The sequence below is a fragment of the Poecile atricapillus genome, chromosome 14, assembly GCF_030490865.1.
Source record: "Poecile atricapillus isolate bPoeAtr1 chromosome 14, bPoeAtr1.hap1, whole genome shotgun sequence".
NCBI classification, from domain to species: Eukaryota; Metazoa; Chordata; class Aves; order Passeriformes; family Paridae; genus Poecile; species Poecile atricapillus.
In genome coordinates, this window is record NC_081262.1 from 15,448,949 (window position 1) to 15,474,073 (window position 25,125).

The following is a 25,125-nucleotide window of genomic DNA, read 5'->3' on the forward strand; positions in this document are numbered from 1 at the left end:
TCCCACCAAACGCATTTCTTGGCTCTTTGGAAGCCAGAAGCAGTAAAACTGCAGCACTTGGCAAAGGAATCGATGAGGGGAGCCAAATAAAAAGGCAGGAAAAAGGCACCTTGCCCCTCAGAGCTGGCAGGTAGCGCTGGACTGGAGCGAGGGAGGGAAGGGGCTGGGGTGGATGTGGAGGAGCTTCAGGAGCAGAAAGGTGAAATCCATAAATGAATAAATAGAATGGAAATCCGGCGCTGTTGGAAAGGCAGGGGCACTGCTTGGATTCCCAGTCACAGCCAGAAAGGCACGACCTGGGGAGTTTAGAGTGTGGGGAGAGTTTTAAGCTTTTAAATCCCTTTGGATCTGGATGGATTTGTGGAGTCTGACTCCTTCCCGTGGCCTTTGGAAGCTCCTGGTGTGTCCTCCAGCACGGAGCATCCTTGTGGCTGCAGAAATCCCTGGATGAGCTCAGCCCCCACAGCCAGGACAGAATTCCCTGGAGGAGCTGCAGTGGCTGTGGAACATTTCCCCCCTCCAGATGCTGAATGTTGGCACTGCAGGGTCTCCCCTGCTCCCACTCAGGCAATCCTGGGATGGTTTTCAGCAGGAGCCACCTCCAGAGCACAGGGATGGCAATGCCAGGAGCTCTGGGATAACAATGCCAGGAGCACAGGGATGTGGCAGTGCCAGGAGCACAGGGATAACAATGCCAGGAGCACAGGGATGGCAGTGCCAGGAGCACAGGGATAACAATGCCAGGAGCACAGGGATGGCAATGCCAGGAGCACAGGGATAACAATGCCAGGAGCACAGGGATAGCAATGCCAGGAGCACAGGGATAACAATGCCAGGAGCACAGGGATAACAATGCCAGGAGCACAGGGATAACAATGCTGGGAGCACAGGGATGTGGCAATGCCAGGATCACAGGGATGTGGCAATGCCAGGGGCACAGGGATAACAATGCCAGGAGCACTGGGATAACAATGCCAGGAGCACAGGGATAACAATGCCAGGAGCACAGGGATGGCAATGCCAGGATCACAGGGATGTGGCAATGCCAGGGGCACAGGGATAACAATGCCAGGAGCACTGGGATAACAATGCCAGGAGCACAGGGATAACAATGCCAGGAGCACAGGGATGTGGCAGTGCCAGGAGCAAGGCACAGTTCCAGCCCTGCAGAAGGCAGAGATGAAACCTCCCCAGCCAAAACCCCTCCGAGGCTCAGAGCCCTGCAAAGGAACTCCCGAGGCAGCTCCCGGGATCCGGCCAAGGAGCAGCCGGGGGCTCTGGGAGCTGGACAGGGATGTGGGGACCTGCTGGGAGAGGGACCCCGAGGGGATGTGGCAGAACCCTCGAGCTCTGTTCCCCTGGAAAACAAACTGCCAGCACTACCCTTGCCCAGCTGGGCACTGCACCAGGGACACGCAGCCCCTGGGAGCTGGGAGTGTGCAGGAGAGTGGGAGCAAAGTCGTTTTCCTCCAGGTTTTTTTTTTTTGTTTTTGTTTTTTTTTCTTCTTTTCAGGCAGAAAACAGTTGTTGAACAGATATTTTCTGGCTTTTTTTTTTTTTTTTTTTCCTCCTTGGCTTGGCCAAACCCCAACCTCTTAAAAACATTGATGGAAAGGGACGTTTCCCTCTGGTTGGTTTTGTTCCCATCTCTCCAGGAAGGCAGGGGAGGCCAAGTGGGGCTTTCCCCCCTCTTTTTTTTGGGAGGGGAGGACCGAGCCCCCCCGTTGTCCCAGCGCTGCCTCTGCCACACCACGAGATGCTGGAGGGATGAGCTGCCCCTGCAGCCACACACACACAAATTAAATCAGGCTGCTGCAGTGCCACAGCTGCAAGAGATTGTGTTGCTGACTTAGGAGGTAGCAGAGGTCACAGCAGCAGCCTGGAGAGAGGGAACAAAAAATGAAGCAGCCCCCCCTCCCTGCAGAAAGTGTCTGAATCCAGTGTTTGTTTTCACTTGTCAGATCCGAGCTGGGGTTTGTTCTCGTGGCGGGGCTGGTGTAAATCAGGGGTGTCTCCAGCAGGATTAGCAGGGTTGCAGCAGTGCCAGGCTCGTGGCAGGAGGATCAGGCTCCTCGTTAGGGCTTTAATTGGGCACCCACAGGACGTGGGCACTGCTGGAGGAGGTGTTTTTTCTGTGTGTGTGCAGAGCGGTGTCGATAAGGTGTGGGAGAATAAAGCCCAGCTCACGGGAGGATGGGGCAGGCAGAAAATTCAGGAATTATTCTGCAGTTCACACAATCCCAGAATGGACTGGGTTGGAAAAAGCCTTAAAGGCCATCCAGTGCCACCCCCCTTTCCATGGCAGGGACACCTTCCACTGTCCCAGGCTGCTCCAGCCTGGCCTTGGACACTTCCAGGGATCCAGGAGCAGCCCCAGCTCCTCTGGGCACCTGTGCCAGGGCCTGCCCACCCTCCCAGGGAGGAATTTCCTCCTGATATCAAATGTAAATCTCCTTTCTTTCAACTGAAATCCCTTCCCCCTTGTTCTGTCGCTTCACATCCCTGTAAAAAGTCCCTTTCCTGGTTTTTTACCAATCCCTGGGGATGCTCTGGAGCGTGGTCCCCCCGGCCCAGTCACTGCCTGGGCTGGGCAGGGGCTCCCCAGCGAGAACAGAGGAAATTCAGCCTTCCCCAAAGTCCAAATCTTGTTGATTTTGTTGTGGTTTAGAAAGAAACAACAAACAGAGAATCCCAGGGAAAGGAACAGCGGAGCAGGACTGGAGGAGTGGGCCCATGGAAAAGAGTTTTGCAGATCAGTTGTTTAAAAATCCCCTTTGGATTTTTCAGTCTCCTCGGGTGTGAGATGGAAGGAGCAGGGAGAGAGATTCAGAGGTTCTTTGGGAATGTTGGAGCTTGGACTGGGATTATGGAGGTTGATCCCCAGCCCTGTGCACCCATCCTGGTCCTGGGGTGTCCCTGCCCCTCTCTCCCTCCTGGACCCCCCAGATCCCCTCCTGGATCCCCGAGATCCCCTCCTGGATCCCCCAGATCCTCCCCTGGATCCCCCCAGATCCTCCCCTGGATCTCCCAGATCCTCCCCTGGATCCCCAGATCCTCTCCTGGATCCCCCAGATTCCCTCCTGGATCCCCCAGATCTTCTCCTGGACCCCCCAGATCCTCCCCTGGACCCCCCAGATCCTCCCCTGGACCCCCCAGATCCTCCCCTGGATCCCCCAGATCCCCTCCTGGATCCCCAGATCCTCCCCTGGATCCCCAGATCCTCCCCTGGATCCCCCAGGTCCCCTCCTGGATCCCCAGGTCCCCTCCTGGATCCCCAGATCCCCTCCTGGATCCCCCAGATCCCCTCCTGGATCCCCCAGATCCCCTCCTGGATCCCCAGATCCTCCCCTGGATCCCCAGATCCTCTCCTGGATCCCCCAGATCCCCTCCTGGATCCCCAGATCCCCTCCTGGATCCCCCAGATCCCCTCCTGGATCCCCCAGATCCCCTCCTGGACCCCCCCAGATCCCCTCCTGGATCCCCAGATCCTCTCCTGGATCTCCCAAATCCCCTCCTGGATCCCCCAGATCCCCTCCTGGATCCCCCAGATCCTCCCCTGGATCCCCAGATCCCCTCCTGGATCCCCCAGATTCCCTCCTGGATCCCCAGATCCTCCCCTGGATCCCCAGATTCCCTCCTGGATCCCCCAGATCCTCCCCTGGATCCCCAGATCCTCTCCTGGATCCCCCAGATCCTCTCCCTCAGCCCTGGCACTGCTCCAGCTCAGTTTTTCCCCACAGCAAAACAAAAGGAATGTGAAATCAAAGCAGTTACAGGGCAGATTTTCTGTTACATTTAAGCCCCCTTAAATTAAACACTGAGCTCTACACCCCCCCCAACAAGAAACACTCTGAGTTAAGCAGGCAGAACCCAAACTATTTAATCACTCTGATATTTGATTTCACATCCAGCTCGATAGGATCTGCTGTGCCAGACACAGGAACAGCAGCACATACCACCCCAAACCAGTAAATAACACTGCTCCCATAATGGGGTCTGGGATTAGTTAGCAACAAGTTAAGTCCTTGCATTCTGCAGTAGTCAGAGGGACTGAGAAACACTCACTGGGAGCCATAGGAGTGCATTTAATTAGCTCCTGATTCAGGGCACTGGGGTGGTTTTTTTTTTCTTTTCTCTCTCTCTCTTTTTTTTTTTTTTTTTTGAATCATTAAATAAAGTGTCACCCCAAGCCAGTGCTGTAAACTCTATTTTGATTGTGGCTGCAATAACCCCTTTGGGCGTCATTCAGATTGTACTAAACAGTTTCTGGAGAGCGCTGGTTTCTCTCAAAATAAACCCAAGTCCGGCTTTGACAAGCTCTAATGAAAAACAAATTGTTATATTACTTAGAAAAATAATTTGAAGGAAGTCTGAATTAGTTGTAAAGGTGGAAAAGGTTCAGCTACTTGAAAATAGAAATTTGGAAGGTATTTATTTTAACCATTAAGCCAGCGGCCTTGAAATACAGCCTTGTTTGTTCCAGAATGCTCCTAACGAGAGCCATGAATCACGCTGTTAATCAGTATGGGAACTTGATTAATTGGAGAGGAGACCAGCAGTGACTCCAGCAGGCAGAGCCTGGAGCTGGGCTCCTTCACCATCCCTCACCCTGCTGCCACAACGGGGGCTTTGGAGGAAAACTGGGAATCAGAGGTGGCTCCTTGGATTCCCGGTGTCCGTGCTGTTTTTCCATGGAGCAGGGATTGGGGTGTCTGTGGTTACCCTGGGGTGGTGTCAGCTCTCCTCTGCTGCTGCTCCTGCCTCTGCTGCTCAGCCTGAGAGGGAGATTTGGTGCCCAGCTGTGCAATCAGATTTGTGCAATCTCGGGGTGGGAAGCACTGCCATGGCTGGAGAAATCCAGCGGGAATGTCGGGATTGGTTTCCACTCCTGACCAGAGCTCTTGGCTTTGTGGCTTTGGCCATCCAGGGGTGGTTTTAGGGCCGTGTGGCAGCGGGGAGGGGAGGCAGGGATGAGTTCCAGCAGAGTTCCAGGTTCCTGCTGGAAGCTGCCACCTGTGCCAGGCTGGCCCAGGACTCCTGGAACATTTCAGTGCCATCTCTGTGCCAGGGAGCTCCAGGGGCTGGGTGAGCCGCGGTCTCCTTGGGAATATTGCCGAGCACTGACTCCAGAATCACCAGCTGGATCCTTAAATGCAAGATTTCCACAATGGAGTGGAAACTCACCCAATGCTGGCCATGTCACAGCTTTCCAGGGGCTCACAGGTTTCTGTGCTGCTCCCTGTCCGCTCTCCCCATTCCAGAGCTTCCAGAGCTCATGGAATGACGTGGCTGACAGGGAATCTTCACCTCCCTGGGCTCTGGAGCAGCTCCAGGTTGTTGGTTTTTCTCCCTGTTTGCATTTTTGCAGCTGATTTTGGGAATTCCAGAACGTTTGTGCCCTACAGCAGAGTTTCCAGGTGGTTGGGCAGGACGAGGCAAATGGATGCTGAGGATGCTCGGTGGAATGATCCAAACTGGAGCTCCCAACATCTGCACTTCCCAGATGGGATTTGGGATCCAGCTCCAGGCTGGGAGATAAAGGATGTGTTGCACATGTGAGCACAGAGTGAGGGCATAAAACATTTCTGTCTGACGAGAGCCAGAGCAGCTGCAAAGCAGAGACGTTCCTGGTGTGCAGGACACGATCTTCACCATCCTCTGGTATTTCCAGGGGTAATTATTTATTTACCTTTAGGTGTAGCTGCTAAAGCTGAGTAAAACCATCACAGCCCGTTGTGCCCACTGAAAGTTGTCAAATATCTTTAAATATCTGTGAATTGCTCCAGTTTCAGTGCAATGGTTTGAAGAGATGGTGAAGGTTTTCCAAGTTCAATCCCATTTTCTGTTCTTACTCCTTATCTGAGCTGGTTCCTTTGCACCTTCCCAGCCTTTGCAGGGTGACACTGGTGGGATTTGGGATTTGGGATCTCTCCTCCCACCAGCAAGATGACAGGACCTTTAAATAATGTTTTCTATTCCATTTCAAAAAAAAAAATTAAAAAACAGAAGATGAAATCAGAACAGCCTAACTGGAAACAGATGGCAGATGAGAAACTTCTTTTAAAGAGGATTTTTAATGCATTTATTATGAAGAAAATCATTTCTTGGTGTTGGAGATGGACGTGTGAAGACTGAATGTGCCCATTCCAGGAGTGGAAGGGGCTGGAGCAGGATGATGCCTTTGGTGTGGTGTTCTTGGCATGAGGGGAGGATTTTGCTGCTGTTAAAGTGACTTTCCTGGCTGGAAGGAGGCTTCCTCCCATCCCTGCTCCTTCATCTTCCCTCTGGGATCGCTGGCTGTCAGAGCAGTTTCGATTATGCTCTGACTGTGGGTTCCTGGCTTGGCTTTTCTGGAATGGTTTGGGTTGGAAGGGACTTTAAAACCCATCCAGTTCCAACCCCAGCACCTTCCACTGTCCCAGGCTGCTCCAAACCTCGTCCAACCCGGTCTCGGACACTTCCAGGGATGGAGCAGCCACAGCTTCCCTGGGCACCCTGTGCCTTGTGTCCTCCCAGAGGGTCAGCTTAGAGGTTTTTATAAATAATTTCCATATTCCAATCAGTCCTGTCCTGTCAAGTTAAATGAGTATGTGCTTTTATGTGTAAAACCATCCACAGACAGAGGTGTCACTTTCCCCAGTCCCCCTCCCACCATGATTGGACAGCTTTAATTAAAGCCACTCCAACAAACCCCACATGTGTTACTGCTGAAGATGAATAGATCACACGGACACAGGTCGAGGTGTGGTGAAAGAAAGAGAAAGTTTATTTTTCCCCCCAGGATTTACAGGCTCCTGACCACGGCCAGGGATTGGATGGTCAGGATAACACTTTCTCACTGCACTGGCCATGAGAGATGCCCATCACAGGATGTGGAACAGAAAGAATGTCCACATATCTATGTTTACAGTTCCTGTCCTGGGAAAGTCCTTAGAAAACCATGGCAGCAAGCTCAGAAGCTGAGTTTTCAAAGCGACACACATGGTTTCAGAGGGATGGCTCTCGGTGTCTGGAGGTGAAGATGGATTTTCTCTTTTCCTGCTTTGATGAGCAGAACTCCTTGGCTTGTTCTGGGTTTTAACGTTCCTGTGAAACGCCGCTGCCTGCAGAGGGGTTTTATTTTGCTTTGGAAGCGCTGGGATGAGGCTGCAGCCCTGGGATGCTTTAGCCCACACGCAGTTTACACAGCTGCACCATCCCCTTCCCCAGGCTCCAGCAGGGTCGTTATCTCCGTGGTGATGCAACAGCCAGGAATTGCAGGAAACCTGTGTCACTCATTCCTTTCATCTTCCTATAAAAACTGGGATTTTTGGAGCTGTGACTCAGGGATGAGTGCAGGATCCTCTTGGATTTGCTTGGTGCTGTGCTGGGAGAGGCTCCTTCCCCTGGGTGTGCCGTGCTCAGTGCTGGTTCTTCCCTGGAGAATCTCTTGCAAACCCCAATCCCACTTTCCCTTTTTGTTGGGAACAACATTCCCAACACGTTGTGGCCTCCCATCCCTGGAAGTGTCCAAGGCCAGGCTGGACAGGGCTCAGAGCAGCCTGGGATAGTGGAAGGTGTCCCTGCACACACGATAAGGGGATGGAAATGAGCTTTGAGATTCCTTCCAGCCCAAACCATTCCATGGTTTTGATTGATCCACGGAAAAGATTCCATGATTTATGCTGGCATTGCTCAGAGGGTCCTGGAATTTTGTTGCTGCTCTAAACCCTGAGCTGCCCCAAAAAAGCCTGGATGCAGGCAGGTGTTTGCAGCACGGGGTCTCACCTCTGCTGCTTTCCTCTTGGATTTTAATTCCATGGCTGCCAGGAGCACGGTGCTGGTTTGTCCACATTCCTGAGGAACTTTCTCCACACGTGAAACTCCCTCTGGGACCAGGCTGAGCTCCACAGGAACCACGTGGGTTTGGTCTGGGCTTGGTATCCACACGTGGAGCTGTTCAGGGAGAAAAGTGGCACTTTAAATTTACCCCAGGTCCAATCAGGAGAACTTGGAAGGAGGGAGAAATCCCATATCAGGCCAGTTTTGGAAAGGCTGAGGAAGTCCAGGAGGAAAATGCACAAAAAGAGCAGTTTGGGAATGTTTTATCCCAAGTTTTGGTCAGTGTGGTGTGGCAGTGATGGTTGGGATGGCTCATGGATGGATTCCCAGCACTTTGTGAGCAAACAAGAAGAAAGGAACATTATATATATAATATATAATCCAGGATTATAGAATCCTGGAATGGTTTGGGTTGGAAAAGACCTTAAAGTTCACCTTGGGCAGGTTCACCTCCCCCTAGGCCAGGTTCTACATCATGGTCACCCTTGGAGAAGCTTCCAGCTCCTCTGAGATTCCAAAATCCAGGAGCAGTTGAAAACTCAGGATGCCTCAGTCAACAGAAATTTCAAAATTTCCTCTGGAAAGACAAATCAGATTGCATTGATTGTTTGGATTGGGGTTGGATGGGGAGTGGGAAAGAGACAGGGATTATTTTTATGGCACCATTAATGTCATTTATTCCATAGCCATTATTGAAAAGCAGTTGTAATCCCCACACAAATCCCTCTGGAGCTATGAGGGACAATCTGCCAGTTCTCCTCATCCAACAGGGATCATCCCTGCAGCCAGAAACCTCAGAGGGAGCAGAGCCAAGGTAGAAGGGTCAGGGGGGCACCCTGAAACCCTTTGCATCCAAATCAGTTCCATCTCTGAGATTCCAGGGGCAGAGGGATGGTGCTGGAGACACGGCAGGGCAAACATTGCAGGGACACTGGGGTCCTAAAGACGGAGAGAGAATTTTCCTGGGGTTATTTGGGGAAAAAAACGTGACCACAGGGAAGAACTGGAGCTTCGAAATGTTGTGTTCCTTCCCAATTCCCCTTCTCCACCCAGGCAGGGAGGGATCAGCTGGAAAGTCCTGGTTGGGCAGCAGTGAGAGGGTCCTTGGTGCTGCAGAATCCCCGCTGGAGGGTTTTCCTCTGGCCCCTGAAGCCAGGGAAAGGGAGATGTTTTCATGGAAATCCGTTCCTCAACCCTCTTGGCAGCCAGAGCTGAAAGGACTGGAGTCTTCTGCCCCCAACTCCACGTTTATGGTCAGTGTGAAACCCCACCTGTGATCACCACATGCAGCCTCAGCAAGGCTGCAGTAAATTAAAGCACCACGGGGAATTTTAAGGAATACATCCTCTTCCTTCTCGGAGTCAGGTTACAGCGACCTCGGAACATCTGGACACAGTGTCTCAGGGCTCCCAGAGGTTCTGCTGCATTAAAGGTTCATCTGCCTTTCTTCAATTTCCCTTCCTCATTGCCTCCTCTGGATTTGGGGTTGCTCTCAGCATTCCCAGCCATCTCCTGCTTCCCAAGGTGAAACACCCCTTGGAATTTTAGCGCTGTCTTTCCATGGGCGAGGGCGGATCCGTAACTCCGTGGCCGTTTGTCGCGCTCGTGGGAGAAGTCTGGAATAAAACACGCTCTTGTTTTTCCAAAAGCCTAAATTCCCTCTAAGCTACTGGTTCCCATCATCCTGAAAGCCTGGAATTAGGGGTGAAAAATGCATTCCTTAATATTCCCTAGATTTTAGGAGTGCATTTGTTCATGTGACGCTCCTTTGCTTTGGAATTTTGGATTTGCCTGATCTCCAGGTTGTCCTGACAGGGTTCAGTTGAAATAAGGGTGTGAAGGTGGCTCCAGCCACTGGGGCTTTTTGGGAACCCAGAGCAAGGGAGATGCCAAAGCCATGGGGTGGCTGTGGTGGCCGGATTCGTGGTGGTCCATTTGGAGAAGATGGAGTTTGAACTCCAGAATCTCCTGGAAGTGACCCCATCCTCCCCTTGGGAGCAGCACATCCCCATCCCACCCCATCCCACCCCAACCCACCCCATCCCACCCATCCCACCCCATCCCGCCCCATCCCATCCCACCCTAACCCACCCCATCCCACCCCATCCCATCCCACCCCATCCCACCCCATCCCACCCCACCCCATCCCACCCCATCCCATCCCACCCCATCCCATCCCATCCCATCCCATCCCATCCCATCCCATCCCATCCCATCCCATCCCATCCCATCCCATCCCATCCCATCCCATCCCATCCCATCCCATCCCATCCCATCCCATCCCATCCCATCCCATCCCATCCCATCCCATCCCATCCCATCCCACCCCATCCCATCCCATCCCATCCCATCCCATCCCATCCCATCCCATCCCATCCCATCCCATCCCATCCCATCCCATCCCATCCCATCCCATGGATCCCATCCCATCCCATCCCATCCCACCCCAACCCACCCCATCCCATCCCACCCCACCCCATCCCATCCCATCCCATCCCATCCCATCCCATCCCATCCCATCCCATCCCATCCCATCCCATCCCATCCCATCCTATCCCATCCCATCCCACCCCATCCCATCCCATCCCATCCCATCCCTGGTGCTCTTGTGCAGAGCTCAACGCCCAGAAGGAAAATGCAGCTCCAGCTTTTGGCTTTTGAGCCTCTCGGGCCCAGACCTCGAGGTTTTAAAGACTTTCAGATGTGCTTGACTTGATGTGCTCCGAGTATTCCCACTGAAGTGAACTAAGTGGATAAGACTTTGCAGGATTGAAGCCAAATGAGTCCTCACCCACCATGCTGGGAAGTCTTGTTGAAGTGGGTCACTGGAGGGAAAGGAGGAGGAGGAGGCGGCTCCCAACTTGCCCCTTTCATTTTATGCTTTTATTTATTTAAAGGGGTTTTTTTAAATTTTTTTTTTTCTTTAGGCAGCTTTGGGGGGAGAAAAGAAAATAAAAAGCCCCAGGCTGTGGTGTAACCACCACAGGCAGATGTTGTCATGACTACTAAACAAGAAACCTGATTTATAAAATGAGGAAAAACAGATGAACGTGAAATAAAAGAGAAAAAAAAAAAAGAGAGAGAGAGAGAGAGGCGATCTTAAAATATTAACTCTGATGTAGAGAAAAATATAAACAGACAGGGTTAGGAAATTCCATAAGGAATATGACTTGTTTAATATTAATCATAAAGGAAAAGATTATGAGAGCTCCAAAGGGTGCCAAATGAAATACTCCACACGCAGCCACTGCTGTGATAAGAGTCCTTGTGGTGGCTTCCCTGGGCCACGCTCTGGTGGAGATGTCCCGGCTGGAAGTTGTTCCAGGGATGTTCCTGTGGTTCTGTTGCTTCTCCTGGTGCTTTTCCTCCCTTGCAGGAGTTTCTGAGTGCGAATCTCCAGTGTGTGACAGCCGAAATAACCTGTACGGTGTAAAATAACCATTGGAAATGTGGGCAGGGTGGGAGAGGGATCGTGTTTGGGGACGTGGAGGGATTCCTGTGGCTGGGCCGGGTCAGGAGTGGCTGTGATGTGTCTCAGACCAGGGCTTGGTGATGTCCCAAAGCTGCTGAGGGGCTCAGGTGGCTCTGCTCCCGTCTCAGCTGGGTCACACTGCTGCTCTTCTTGTCCCTCTCCTGCCATCCTGAGTTGGCACAGCCCGTGATCATCCTGCACCGGAGGAGCTCCAGGTGTCACAATTCCTTCCTCAACGCTCCCAGACCATTCCTTGTCCAAAACCAGGAGCCCTGAGGGTGTTCAGGACCAGGAGACACCTCTGGGCTGGTTCCAAAGGCTCTCACAGGACCCATGCCAGTCCCCTTTGTCCCTTGGGCTGTCACCACTGGTGTTCCTGGTGACAGTGCCCGCTGTGGCTCAGTTCCCCCAGCCCCAGCACGGTGACAGCGGCGCTGCCACCACAAGACGCCAGAAAGGAGCAGCTCTGACCACAGCTGGGAGGGCTGGGAAATACCTCCATGGGATCCCAGCTGGAAAATCCCGGGCAGAGCTGTAATTTGCCGCTTGGTTTCACTTCCCTCCGTGCTGTCTGCGCCGCTCACGGCTCCGGCACGCCGACATTTCCAGGCCCAAATGGGAGATTAATGCCTTGTGGCACGGGCTGTGCTCCGGCAGGGAATTCTGGAACTCTGGGATTGCTGCTCCCGGCTCTGCCTTTGGCACTGGCTCATAAACAGCTTGGTTTGCAGAAACCTTCAGGGTTCCTCCTCACTGTCAGGAGAAATTAATCTCCAAAGCCAGACAGAAACTCTCCCTAACAACGAGTCCGTGGCCTGAAGGTCCAGGATGGAGATGCCCACCTGACAGGACCTTCCAGGGCTGCTGGGCAGATTCTCCTCACAGAATCCATCCAGGACACCTGGGCAGATCCAGTCTCACCTCTGTCCTTCTCCTGATCCATGTCCTCACCTGCCACTGGCCATGCACACATTGCCAATGAGCACCGTGGGGATGGAGCAGGAAAACTGGAACAGCCAAGATTTCTGCATCTTTTTTCCTGTACTGGGAAACCAGGACATTTCCCCAGCTCCCTGCATCTTTCCCTGGCTCCCTGCATCTTTCCCCGGCTCCCTGCATCTTTCCCCAGCTCCCTGCATCTTTCCCTGGCTCCCTGCATCTTTCCCCAGCTCCTTGCATTTTCCCCCCCAGTTCTCTGCATTTTTCCCAGCTCCCTGCATCTTTCCCCAACTCCCTGCATCTTTTCCCAACTCCCTGCATCTTTCCCCAGCTCCCTGCATTTTCCCCCCCAGTTCTCTGCATTATTCCCAGCTCCCTGCATCTTTCCCCAACTCCCTGCATCTTTCCCCAACTCCCTGCATCTTTTCCCAACTCTCTGCATTTTTCCCCAGCTCCCTGTCTTTTTCCCCCCCCAGTTCTCTGCATTTTTCCCAGCTCCCTGCATGTTTTCCCAGCTCAGCAGCCTGGGAGCATTCAGATCCCTGCTCCTTCTTATCAATCCCTGTCCAGGCTCCTCCGGCAGCCCCAGGCAGTGCCTGGCACGTCCTGTTTCCCTGGTGTCTGTCCCAGGGTCACTCTGGCACCTGGCTCTGAGGAGCTCCTTATCCACGCTGCTGGATGGGGCTGTTGGAATCACAGGATGAGGCAATGACGGATTTAGGATTTTGAGGCAATTTGAGATTTTTTTCTTCCCCTCTGTTGACAAACCCAGTTTGTGGGTGAATAATGAGTAACCTCTGAAAGCGAGCCCCGTGGCTGATGTGGATGCCCTTGGGTTTTGTGGGATGAGTCACTGCAGGAACTTCCTCACGGACAGGCAGCTGCTCTTCATCCTCTGCTGCAGATTCCCTGGAGCTGGAAAGCCTCAAGCCCTGGGCAGCACATTTCCAGGGGAGCATCTTTCCCTGATATCAGCACAGCTGGCCCTGGCTGTTTGTCGGGGCAGCGGTTCCCCTCTGGTGACAGCTCTGCCTGGAATATCCAGCCTGGAATATTTTCCTTCCTCTTCCAAGGTTCCTCTCATATGTAAGCCATCAGTGCAGCAGCGTGAGCAGGGATCTCGCAGCTGTGACCTTGCAAGTGGGTGGCATTTTCTGCTTCCTCCCCAGCATCCTTCGGGATCCGCAGCTCATGTGATCCCATCTGCCAAATCCGGGCTGGGAAAAGCGGGATGAGGCTACCAGGAAATACCCACTGCTCCCATCTCCTTATGGCTGGGATCTCCAAAGCTCCCAGGAGGAGCCAGGCTCCTCAGGCAGCCCTGAAATCCTCCTTTGCTGTTTGTGCAGGCTCAGAGAGAAATGGCTCCAAATTTCTGAATCCCATCCCTTTGCAGCACCTCTCCACAGCTAAAATCAGGATTTGGGCTTCTTTTGGCTTCCATTCCTGTCTGGTGCTGAACAAACTCCATCAATCCCTGTACTGGAGGTTTCTTTAAGATTCCCACAAGTAAATAAATCCATATAAATAAAATTAAACCCCCCCCCTGGCAGGGCTGGAGCAACAAGCATCCCAATTTCTGGGGTTCCAAGTGATCTTCCCTGCCTCCATGCCAGCATCAGTTTGTCCCACATAGAACAAACTGCTCAGGGAAGGAAAAAGCTGAAAAATCTCCTTTTTATTATTTTTTTTTTAATCATTTCATCATTTACACCTCGCTCCCATTGTAATTGGAATTATGAGTAAGGCTGAAAAGAAACTGCTGCAGATGGCAGCATAAAAATGTGATTTTTTTTAACACATTTTGTGTTTTCTTAAGCATCTCTGGTTTTGCCCAGGGTACGTTTCATTTGCTATTTATTTAGTCGCCACCTCTGACAGCTCAGGGATTGCTAAGCTGCCATCTGGGATGGAAAATGGGAAAAAAAGCCTGTTTTTCCTGCTTTTTCTTCTTTTGACCTCAGAAAATTTAACAAGGGCTCGATGCCCTGTGGGTGGGCATTTTGTAATTTAAATTAGTGCAATCACCCAGTGAGCTGGGTGGTTACAACCAGGAGCTGGGCTTAGAATTGCAGAATCCTGGAATGGTTTGGGCTGGAAGAGACCTCAGTGACCATTCCCAACCCCTGCCATGGGCAGGGACATCTTCCCCATCCCAGGCTGCTCCAAGCCTTGTCCAGCCTGGTTTTGGACACTTCCAGGGATCCAGGGACAGCTGCAGCTTCTCTGGGAAACCTGTGGCAGATCCTCACCAAGGAGTGATCCTTGTGTGTCTCTCCCAACTCAGGATATTCCTTGATTCCATATTTATCACATTTTGAGGGAAGGATTTGGGACTTTTTTCCTGATTTTTCAGAATTTCAGGTTTTTTTCTGCCTTGCTGCTTCACCAACGGAGATGCTGAGGCAGGGTGGCTGTTCTGCCCTTCCTTCACATTTCTCCTCTTTCTTTTTTAACATTTCCATACATTTTTTACATCCAGCCCTTCACTTTTTTTTTTTATCCTCCAGGCTTTTGCAGCCTGGCTTTATTAAAATCAAATGCTGCCCAGCCCCAAACACAGCACCGGGCTGGCTTTTCCTGGTGTGTTTTCAGCCACAAGTGTTTCCCATTTCTCCTGGGCTCTCAGGATTTCCCCACGGGCTCAGGGATCGGGGCTCAGCTCCGTGTGTTCCCCCCCAAAACGTGCTCTTGGTTTGCTGGAAAAATCCAGGTCATCCCAGAGCTGGAAACGCACCCAGCCTTGGCTTCCAGTGACACCGAGCAGCCAACCCAAGTTAAATATCTCACTGCAGATGTTGCTGAGAGCTTCAAATTACCCAGAATTATGGATTGAACGAGGCAAGGGAAGGAGCTGCAGAAAGATCCAAATCAGGGGAGCCACCAGTGTTTTCCAGCCCTGTGTCAGGCTGATCAGATGTGACATCCTTGACTTTCTCTGTGTTTTCCCTGTGCCTGCGGACGCGGTCACGTCCTTTCCTTTTAGCTTGAAAATGCAGAGATGGGCTTGAATCTCTGGATTCATTCTGGACTCATTGAGCTGGAATTTGGGGAGCAGAGTCCCAGTCCAGCTGTTGCAGATGTTGCCACAATTGGTGAAACCAAAACCTTGGATTTGAATTCTTTTGGAAGGGGATTGTGGCACAGATCCCTGTGCCAGGGCTGTCTGAGATTGGCCATACTCAGCATTCCCATCAATATTTATTCCCAAGAACATTCTTTTCCCCATGCTCTGTCTTTAATACCAATTTCACCCAAATTTTACCAAGACTTGGACTAGAGAAGATGTTTGCTATCAGAATAGATTTTTTTCTGATGTGTTCTCCATCTCTCCTTCCCAAAAATTTGGTTTTCCCCGACTTTGGCAATTTTTAAATACCTCTAAATATTGCAAAAAAAAAGTGATTTGCAAAGGAGCCTGCAGTGCCTGGCTGGGGAAAGGGAATGGAAGCATTTTTGCCAGAAGTGTTTTAGCATTCCTTCAATCAAGGAATATAAACAGTTCCATGTGACTTTGGGCTGATCCAGGATTTGAGAGCAGCGTTTAATTCACATCATTTCTCACACGGGGAATTTTGAACCCACACATCTCCTGGTGAAAAATGTCCTAATTAGTAGGGAGGAGGATATTCTGGAAAAGGCTGTCACTTTCTACTCTTGATGGTGTTCCACTTTATTATTGATCACTAATTAATCATCCAGCGTTAATTACAGAGGAGTTCTGTGTAATTGAGTAATTGATTGGTGCCTATTGACAGTCCATTCCAGGCTGTAACTAAACCTCAATCCAGGATTATTTCTACAGGGCTGGAAAATGCTTTTCCTGAATCCTTCTTTTCCTGTGTGCTGGTATTAGGGGATAATCCTGGTTCTGTGGCACAAATGGCAAATGAAAATGGCAAATGAAAATGAAAATGGAAAATGAAAATGAAAATGGAAAATGAAAATGGCAAACAAAAATGAAAATGAAAATGGTGTTTGTGGTTTCACCAAGTCCAGAGTTGGTCCTGGCAGTGCAGGGAGGAGCTGAGGGCTGCTTCCATCCTCCAAAACCTGCTTGCCTGGAACCTCTTGGGAAGGACCGAGGTGCTGGGAATGCCTGGGGTGGAATTCCTCACCCTGGCTGCTGTTTAGAGCTAAAGAGCCCTTGAGTAAGTGACCGTCTGCTTTTTGTTTTGGTTTGCACGTGCTTGGAAGTTAGGAAGGAATTCCTTTATGGAAAGGGCTGTCCAGGGTGGAATCCCCATGCCTGGAAGGATTTCAAAGCTGTGTGGGTGTGGAGCTTGGGGACACTTGGGGTCAGTGGTGGCCTTGGCTGTGGTGGGGGAATTGTTGGACTCGATGATCCAAGAATCAGTGATTCCATGATCCCAACCTCAGTGATTCCATGATTCCAACCTCAGTGATTCCATGATTCCAACCTCAGTGATTCCATGATTCCAACCTCAGTGATCCCATGATTCCAACCTCAGTGATTCCATGATTCCAACCTCAGTGATCCCATGATTCCAACCTCAGTGATTCCATGATTCCAACCTCAGTGATCCCATGATTCCAACCTCAATGATTCCCACCTCAATGATTCCATGATTCTAGCCTTAATAATTCCATTATTCCAACCTCAATAATTCTGTGATTCCAACCTCAATAATTCTGTGATTCCAATCTCAATGATTCCATGATTCCAACCTCAATGATTCCATGATTCCAACCTCAATGATTCCCACCTCAATGATTCCATGATTCCAACCTCAATAATTCTGTGATTCCAATCTCAATGATCCCATGATTCCAACCTCAGTGATTCCATGATTCCAACCTCAATGATTCCATAATTCCAACCTCAGTGATTCCATGATTCCAATCTCAATGATCCCATGATTCCAACCTCAGTGATTCCATGATTCCAACCTCAGTGATTCCATGATTCCAACCTCAATGATTCCCACCTCAATGATTCCATGATTCCAACCTCAGTGATTCCATGATTCCAACCTCAATGATTCCATGATTCCAATCTCAATGATTCCATGATTCCAACCTCAATAATTCCGTGATTCCAACCTCAATAATTCTGTGATTCCAATCTCAATGATTCCATGATTGCAACCTCAATAATTCCATGATTCCAACCTCAATAATTCCATGATTCCAACCTCAATAATTCCGTGATTCCAAAGAACACCCACCCAGGGAGGGTCACAGGGACAATCCCCCAGCCCCTCCTGGCATCCACCAGGGTTGGTCTCTGCCATGGATGTGCCCTGGCTGTTCCCAGCTGGATTTGTCTCCATCCCATTCCAGAGGCACATCCAGCACAGCCCCCTCTGTGTAACTGTTTAGGGTTTTGACAGTTTTATAACCCTAAATTTGCACCTTCTGTAAAACAGTGACAGTTCATGATTCATCGCCGTGCTGGAATTCTTCTGATGATGTCTTAATATCTGAGCATGGAGCAGAGCTCAGCAGAGAGGGAAAACAAAAACCTGGAGCAAAACATTCCCAGAACAACTTGAATAGGCAGGAATTGCCCAGTCCTGCCAGTGCCATCCAAAATATTTGGGATTAATTTTAGAGGTGTTTCCTGGGTGTCCAGCTCCAGTTTAAAAGTGGTTTGAAAGGAAGATGTGAAAAAAATGTCCATGGGTGCAATAGCTCTCTGAATTTCTCTGCAATTCACAAAACCATCTCCTGTCTGGACAGAGGTGATTATTTCCCTGTTTTTCTCTGCACTGAAGAGCAGATTAAATCCTCATGCAAATATCCAATTAAGGAGTTAACAAGAAATTAAATTCATAATGGGGGGAAATTAAAAATTATTGTTGCTGCTATTTAATGGATTTTTTTTTTTTTTTTTTGTCTGTGGCCATGATAAATTTTTGGGTAAAACAACATACATGAGTATTTTTCTAGGAATAGCTTAACAAAAACACTCTAGTGCAGGTAGAGACTCTACTTTGACTTTTAGACTCTACTTTGGGGCAGCAGGAAGGATTGGATGGTTCTTGAGGTCTCCTTTTTCCCATTAAATGATTTATAGTCCTTCCAGACATCCCAATTTTGGCTTTTCTGTGCCAATGGCTCAATATCAGGATCCCCAGTGAGGTGATCCTGTCCCCATGCTGAGGACAAGCTCCAGGTAGCTCTCGCCTGTCTTTAAGAGTTTCCAGTTTGTTTTTGTCCCTCCTGGACAAATATCCAGCCTGTGCAGTGGAATTTGAGCTTCCTCTGCCTACTGGGTGTTTGTAACAATCTGGGATTTCCAAAAATAAAAACCAAACCCCAGCCAAACAAAGAAGCCCAACCTGTAAAAAAGTTACGGCTGGAGGTGCCCATTTTCTGACGGAGGGGTTTGGTAACGGGGCAGGGGACAGAAATGTGAGGAATAATTGGTTTTGGGCCTAGAACCAGGAAAACTACTTTTCCAAATTAATCCAGCGAGAGCCATGAATCCACTGTATTTCATATCACACTTCATAAAACTCCAGTCATAATCCATAAAAGTGACATTATTAGATTAAAACCCTCAGTTCCTCCTAGAAGGAGCTCGCTCATTAGACATGCTGTAGTTTTATAACCTCAAAGTTCCTCCCCAATTACCATGATTAATACTGGGCTTTAATAAAAAATTTCTCCCAATCACCACAGGGGTTGATCCCATCTGGTTGGTGTAATTGGGATTTCAATATTGTCCAGCAAGGGAAAGACGCTCTGGGAACACAAATCATGGCTGAGGGTGGATGAGGATGGAGGGCTGGAGATCCAGCTGGGTTTTGGTGCTGGTTGGAGCATGGAAAAATCCAGGTGACGTGAGCCAAAGGCTGGAATTGCTGGGGGAAGTGTGGATGGATTCTCCCTCCTCGTGCAGCTGATGAAGGATCAGGGAAGCTCCCTGTGCTCTTCCAACAGGGATCTGCCCTGGGAAATCCATCCCAAACTGAACATCCCAACTGGAGCCAGCACTGTTCTGCTCTGAGGGAGCAGCACCTGGAAGCTCCAGAGGTTTCACGCAGGAAAGGCAGGATTTGGGCTCCTGCCTGCCAAGGTTTGGATGGCAGTGGATCCCTAAATCCTGGGAGAGGCTGCTCCTGAGGGATCAGCGCTGTGGGAGGCACTGGGGTTCAGCCTTGGTGCCATGGACATATCCATCCCTCTGCTCTGCTCTGCTCTGCTCTGGGGACTCTCACCTGGAGCTCTGCCACCAGCGTGAGGACGTGGAGCTGCTGGAGCAAATCCAGAGGAGGCCACAGGGATGCTCCGAGGGCTGGAGCCCCTCTGGAGCCAGGCTGGGAATGTTCACCTGGAGAGGAGAAGGCTCCAGAGAGAGCTCAGAGCCCCTTCCAGGGCCTGAAGGGGCTCCAGGAGAGCTGGAGAGGGACTGGGGACAAGGGATGCAGGGACAGGACACAGGGAATGGCTTCACATTAACAGAGATCAGGGTTATGGGATATTGGGAAGGAATTCTTCCCTGGGAGGGTGGCACAGATTCCCAGAGAAGCTGTGGCTGCCCCTGGATCCCTGGAAGTGTCCAAGGCCAGGCTGGACAGGGCTTGGAGCAGCCTGGGAGAGTGGAAGGTGCTGGGGGTGGAACAGGATGAGCTTTAAGGTCCCTTTCCACCCAAACCATTCCACGATGATGACGATCAAATAACAAAACTCACTCCCATGGCCACAAAGCCGCTTGCTGGGACACCACCCCTCAGGATGTCTGACAAATCCCATTTTTTGGCTTTGAAGCAGGAGTTCCTTTGAGGTTTGTCCTTGCAGATCCGAGGGGTCCATGGTTTCATCAACCCCCGGGTGAGCAGGAGCTGGCGCGAGCTCCGAGCCTCAGCCAGAAGCACTGAAATTAAAAATGTGTCGGCTCCGCAATTCCACCCCAGCCCAGAAAAACGCCAAACTCCTGTTATTTTTGAATCCCCTGATTTCTCAGGGCTGCTGGAAATAAGAGCTCCCGCTCCTGACTTCCAAGCAATAAAGAGAGGTGAATCACTGCTGAAAAAACCCTCCCGTGGACCACCCAGGGGCTCCTGCAGAGCTGGGAACCAGAAGTGGCAGAAGGATTTTCATAACACGACTGCAACTGCACGAGGCAAAATCACCTCGGAACAGGAGCAGAGTTCCCTGAGTGAGAGGTGTGATAATGAAGCCAGGCTGATTAATATGCATCGAGCTAAATCACATTCAGGTCACAGGGTGAGCCCCAAACCTCGACTGTAACATGTTCCCTTCCAGGACCCAACATGTGTCTGGAATTCAGATAGAAATCGCTTTTTTTTTCCCCCCCTCCTAATTATCCAACTCAGCATAAAATATTATTTTTTTAACTAAATAATAGTTAGGATTTTTGTTCCTTGATGTGATTGGTCAGAGCTCTCCTTTTTTTAACAATCTGTGACTTTCTGAAGAGTCCTGCTGGGGTTTTAAAACTTGTAACTTGCAAATCACCATGTCAGAAACCACGGTGCCAATCACATAAAATATGAAATCACACGTTCTCAGCATGTATTTGTTGTCATTTTAAATGAGGAAACTTGGATTTTTTTAAGAGAACTCAGGCTGAAACTGTCCCTGTGTTCTTGATGTTTGTACTGTGGAGTGGTATTTCGGGACACCACATGCAAGATATTCTCCTAAACAGCCAATAAAAGCTAAAATTAAAACAAAATAACGCCTCTTAAAATGCACACTTCTATATTTAATGCTGCTCTTTAATTAGAAGTTCCAAGATTTCCTCCTGAAGGGTTTCAGGAGCATTGCTGTCACGGATCCCTCGGAATGAGCGGGAAGGGGGTGATTCCCGTGGGAGCACCGGGGAAATCGAGGCACTGTGGAAATCGAGTCACTTTGGAAATCTACTCACTATGGAAAATAAGTCACTTTGGGAATCTAGTCACTATGGAAAATAAGTCACTTTGGAAGTTGAGTCACTGTGGAAATCAAGTCACTGGAAATCAAGGCACTGGAAATCAAGTCACTTTGGAAATCCAGTCACTTTAGAAATTGAGTCACTTTAGAAATGGAGTCACTTTAGAAATCAAGTCACTGGAAATCGAGTCACTTTAGAAATCAAGTCACTAGAAATCAAGCCACTCTGTCCCCTGGCTGATGCTCCTGCTGAAAGCACAGGCAGAGTTGTTGAACCATGGGACACGTTTGGGCTGCAGTCTGGGCTCCAGGAAGGCTTTGCCACCCCAGGAAATCAGCGAGGTCTGCATTGAGATGCTAAAATCCATCACCGCGTGTTTTTGGTGGGATTTCAGAGCTCCAGCGCTCTCTGCTTCCTGGTTTCCCATCCAGGTGCTCCTGATCATCAGTGGGAACCTGAGTTTCCTGAACTGGCTGACCATGGTGCCCAGCATCGCCTGCTTTGACGACGCCAGCCTGCGGCTCCTCTTCGGCTCGCGGCTGCGGGAACGGGCGGCGCGGATGCAGCTCCCGGGGGCAGAGGGAGACAGGCTTTCCCTGGGTGAGTTATTCCAGGGATGGAAAAGTTGGGATTTTGATGTGCTTGGCTCCAAAGCTCTCGTCTTTGAAGCCAAGCTCTGCTCCTCTGTGGGCAGAGGGTGCCTGGACTTCGCGATGTGAGGTTGGTTCATGAGGGTCTGTGCGGACATTGCCAGGGGACATTGCTGTGGGGACATTGCCAGGGGACATTGCTGTGGGGACATTGCCATGGGGACATGGCCGTGGGGACATTGCCAGGGGACATTGCCATAGGGACATTGCCATGGGGACATGGCCGTGGGGACATTGCCAGGGGACATTGCCATAGGGACATTGCCATGGGGACATGGCCGTGGGGACATTTCCACAGGGACATTGCCATAGGGACATTGCCATAGGGACATTGCCATGGGGACATGGCCGTGGGGACATTGCCAGGGGACATTGCCATAGGGACATTGCCATGGGGACATGGCCGTGGGGACATTGCCAGGGGACATTGCCATAGGGACATTGCCATAGGGACATTGCTGTGGGGACATGGCCGTGGGGACATTGCTTCTGGGACATGTCCTCTGTACAGGACCAATGTCACAGCAAGTCCAGGCAGCTGCAGCTCTTGAGTCAGTCCTTGCGCTGCTCCCCATGACTCGAACTCAATTAAGAATGTGGAGTTGAATGGTTTAAGTTACTTTTTAAATTTATTTTTTTCTTAATTTCGACTGTTTAAAGTCAAGGATGAAACACCCAGTGGGACTTAATGAGGGGTTAGAAACTGAGTTCTCACATTTGCCCTCCTCACTTGCTCTCCTTCAAGGCATGGTGAAGAGAAGGTTCCAGAGAGAACTTAGAGCCCCTTCCAGCTCCTAAAGGGGCTCCAGGAGAACTGGAGAGGGACTTGGGACAAGGCTTGGAGAGACTGGACACAGGGAATGGCTTCAAACTGGCTGCAGGCAGGGTTAGATGGGATATTGGGAAGGAATTCCTCTCTGGGAGGATGGGAGGCCCTGGCACAGGCTCCCAGAGAAGCTGTGGCTGCCCCTGGATCCCTGGAAATATCCAAGTCAGGTTGGACAGGGCTTGGAGAAGCCTGGGAGAGTGGAAGGAGCAGCTGCTGGTGGCCACTGGTAGCATGGCCACCATCGTGGTGGGGAGAGAATTCCCCAAACCGGGGAGGAGGAGAATTCCTGTTCATCCCATGAGTGTGAAAAAGCAAATCCAAGGGGGGTTGTAGCTGGAAAACAGGGCTCGAGGTGGCTGATTTCCCCTTCCAGAGGTGCTTTCCGAGCTGCCCTGATGCAGAAGAAGCAGCACTGGGATGTTTCTCATGAGGCTGCGGAACAGATGGAGAGCGGTGTTTGCCGCATTTTTATAAACCGCATATAAGCAACAAATTGCCTGTAATATCAACAACAATCACAGCTGCTGGGGTTAAATATCCCAAACATCTGTCAGAGGAAGGAAAAATGTCAACAAGAGGCAGCATCTGTCTCCAGACTTTTCTACCAAGAAGCAGCTTATTAATCAAAAATGGGAGTTCCAGCTATGGAGCTTCGTTACATTTTGTGTCTTTTTATTTCACATATTAATATAAATCTTTATCATATAAATCTTCATTGGCTTTTCCCCTCCTGGAGCTTTGCTTTGGAGGCTGTGAAAGTCTCAAACTTTCCTTCTGCATTTATGCCTCAAATCCCAAACAGGGCTGAGGCTGCAGCTTCTTTCTGGGAGGAGAAGCCAAAGGGAGTCTCTGTGAGGGGGAGGCAGATCCTGTTTTGAGGAACTTGCACCTTTTCTGTGATGTTCTCCAGAAAGTCTGACTGAGCCAGGGTGTCCAGGCAAGGAGAATGTACATCCCACTCCGGGTGTAGCTGTGTCCCACCCTCAGAAGGGGTGAGGTGTCTGTAATATCCTGGGGATCTGAATTCCTGTGCATTTTCCCTGCTGAGGAAGCAGGGGCTGTTCAGATGGTGCTGATGGATGCCAAGAGGCTCAGAGGAGCCCTCAGGCCTGGGCCACCAGAGCAGAAGACAGGAGGGCCCCCAGCCATGTCCTGATTTTCTGAATCCTTGAATTGTTTGATTCCCACTGAGGCCTCCACTTCCCATCCAGATCCCACTGGCTCCTGTCCTCACATTTTGCTCCATCTTTGCCATCTAGATTATTTTTTTTTCCTCAATTAGCTCCTTTTTCTCTCTGATTGAGTGGCTGTGACCACCAAGGGCTTGGGGACAGGAGGAGAATCCCTCCTGCTGAAGGATGAGCGTGGCCATGGACTGCTGAGGAGCCAAGTGAGGCTCTGTGTGCCTCCACCTGCTCTTGAATTACAGGGGAAGAAGTTCAGTCCATCTTAAAAAACCCCCAAAAACGCCCCAAAGCCTCGTAGGCAGCAGCACAGGGGGTGAGGGAAGGCCCGATTCAAACGATTCTCCAGAAATGTTCTCAGACTAAACAATTATTAATAGCTTCTGAGAGAGGTTCAAATAAACATCCCTCTCCTGCAGAGATAAGGGGGAAAGCTCCACGCAATTGCTTTGAATCCGATCCTTTGGCTGTTAATGTTAAATAAATTGAAAAGGGCCATGAGGGAAGGAGCCCCTCGGGGGTCACCTCTGCTTATTTGTCTGATCCTGGCGGTGTCTGCCCGGCCTGGGATCCAGCCCAGCCCCGTGCTGCTCCTGCAAACCCCATCCCAGAGCGCTGGCAGAGCAACACACATCTCCTCCAGGAGTGCTGGGGAATTGGGATTTTGAGGAAGGAAAAGCCCTCAGGATGGGGAGAGCTGAGGGCAGCAGGAGGAGGAGGAGGCAGGAGCGGCCCCAGGACGCCACGGCCGGCTCCCAAAGCAGGAGGCTGATCCTGAGCAAGGTGCAAGTGCCAGCTGTGGTTTTTCCCCTGTATTAAAGCCATGATTGATGTCACATTTTAGACATTTTTCCTTTTAGCCCTTGCTCAGACTATTTAGAGAAAGGCAGATCCCAGCAGCGATAGAGGCCTGTGGCAAGGTCGGGGTGGTTACGGCGGGGCCTTGTCAGCGGCAGGGCCGGCACAGGGGGCCTGGGGATGGGAATGGGATTGGAATGGGAATGGGAATGGGAATGGGGATTGGAATGGGAGTGGGAATGGGGATTGGAATGGGAGTGGGAATGGGGATTGGAATGGGAGTGGGAATGAGGATTGGAATGAGGATTGGAATGAGGATTGGAATGGGAGCAGAGTGGTGAAATCACCTCCCTCTGGCCTGGTTTTGTGTCCCCCACAGGCTCCTGTGTCCGCAGAGTGCTGAACATCTCCTTGGGCCTCCTCATCGCCTACCTCAGCGTCCCGGTGGTCCTGAACCTGCTCAGCTCCAGACAGGTCATGAACACCTCCTTCAACCCCCTCAGGATCGTCAACACCTACGGAGCCTTCGGCAGGTACCTTTGGGCCTTTCCTGGCACATCCCA

At 50.7% G+C, this 25,125-nt stretch overlaps 1 protein-coding gene across 2 annotated transcripts in view; it reads left to right on the forward strand.

Annotated features, from left to right (window-relative positions):
• LMF1 (lipase maturation factor 1) overlaps nucleotides 1-25,125 on the forward strand; it is a 149,656-nt gene that overhangs the window by 105,925 nt on the left and 18,606 nt on the right. For both annotated transcript variants that reach the window (XM_058849503.1, XM_058849504.1), the window contains 2 exons: nucleotides 21,533-21,701; nucleotides 24,942-25,095. In XM_058849503.1, coding sequence (XP_058705486.1) covers nucleotides 21,533-21,701; nucleotides 24,942-25,095 — 323 coding nt within the window. The remainder of the gene's footprint in view (nucleotides 1-21,532; nucleotides 21,702-24,941; nucleotides 25,096-25,125) is intronic.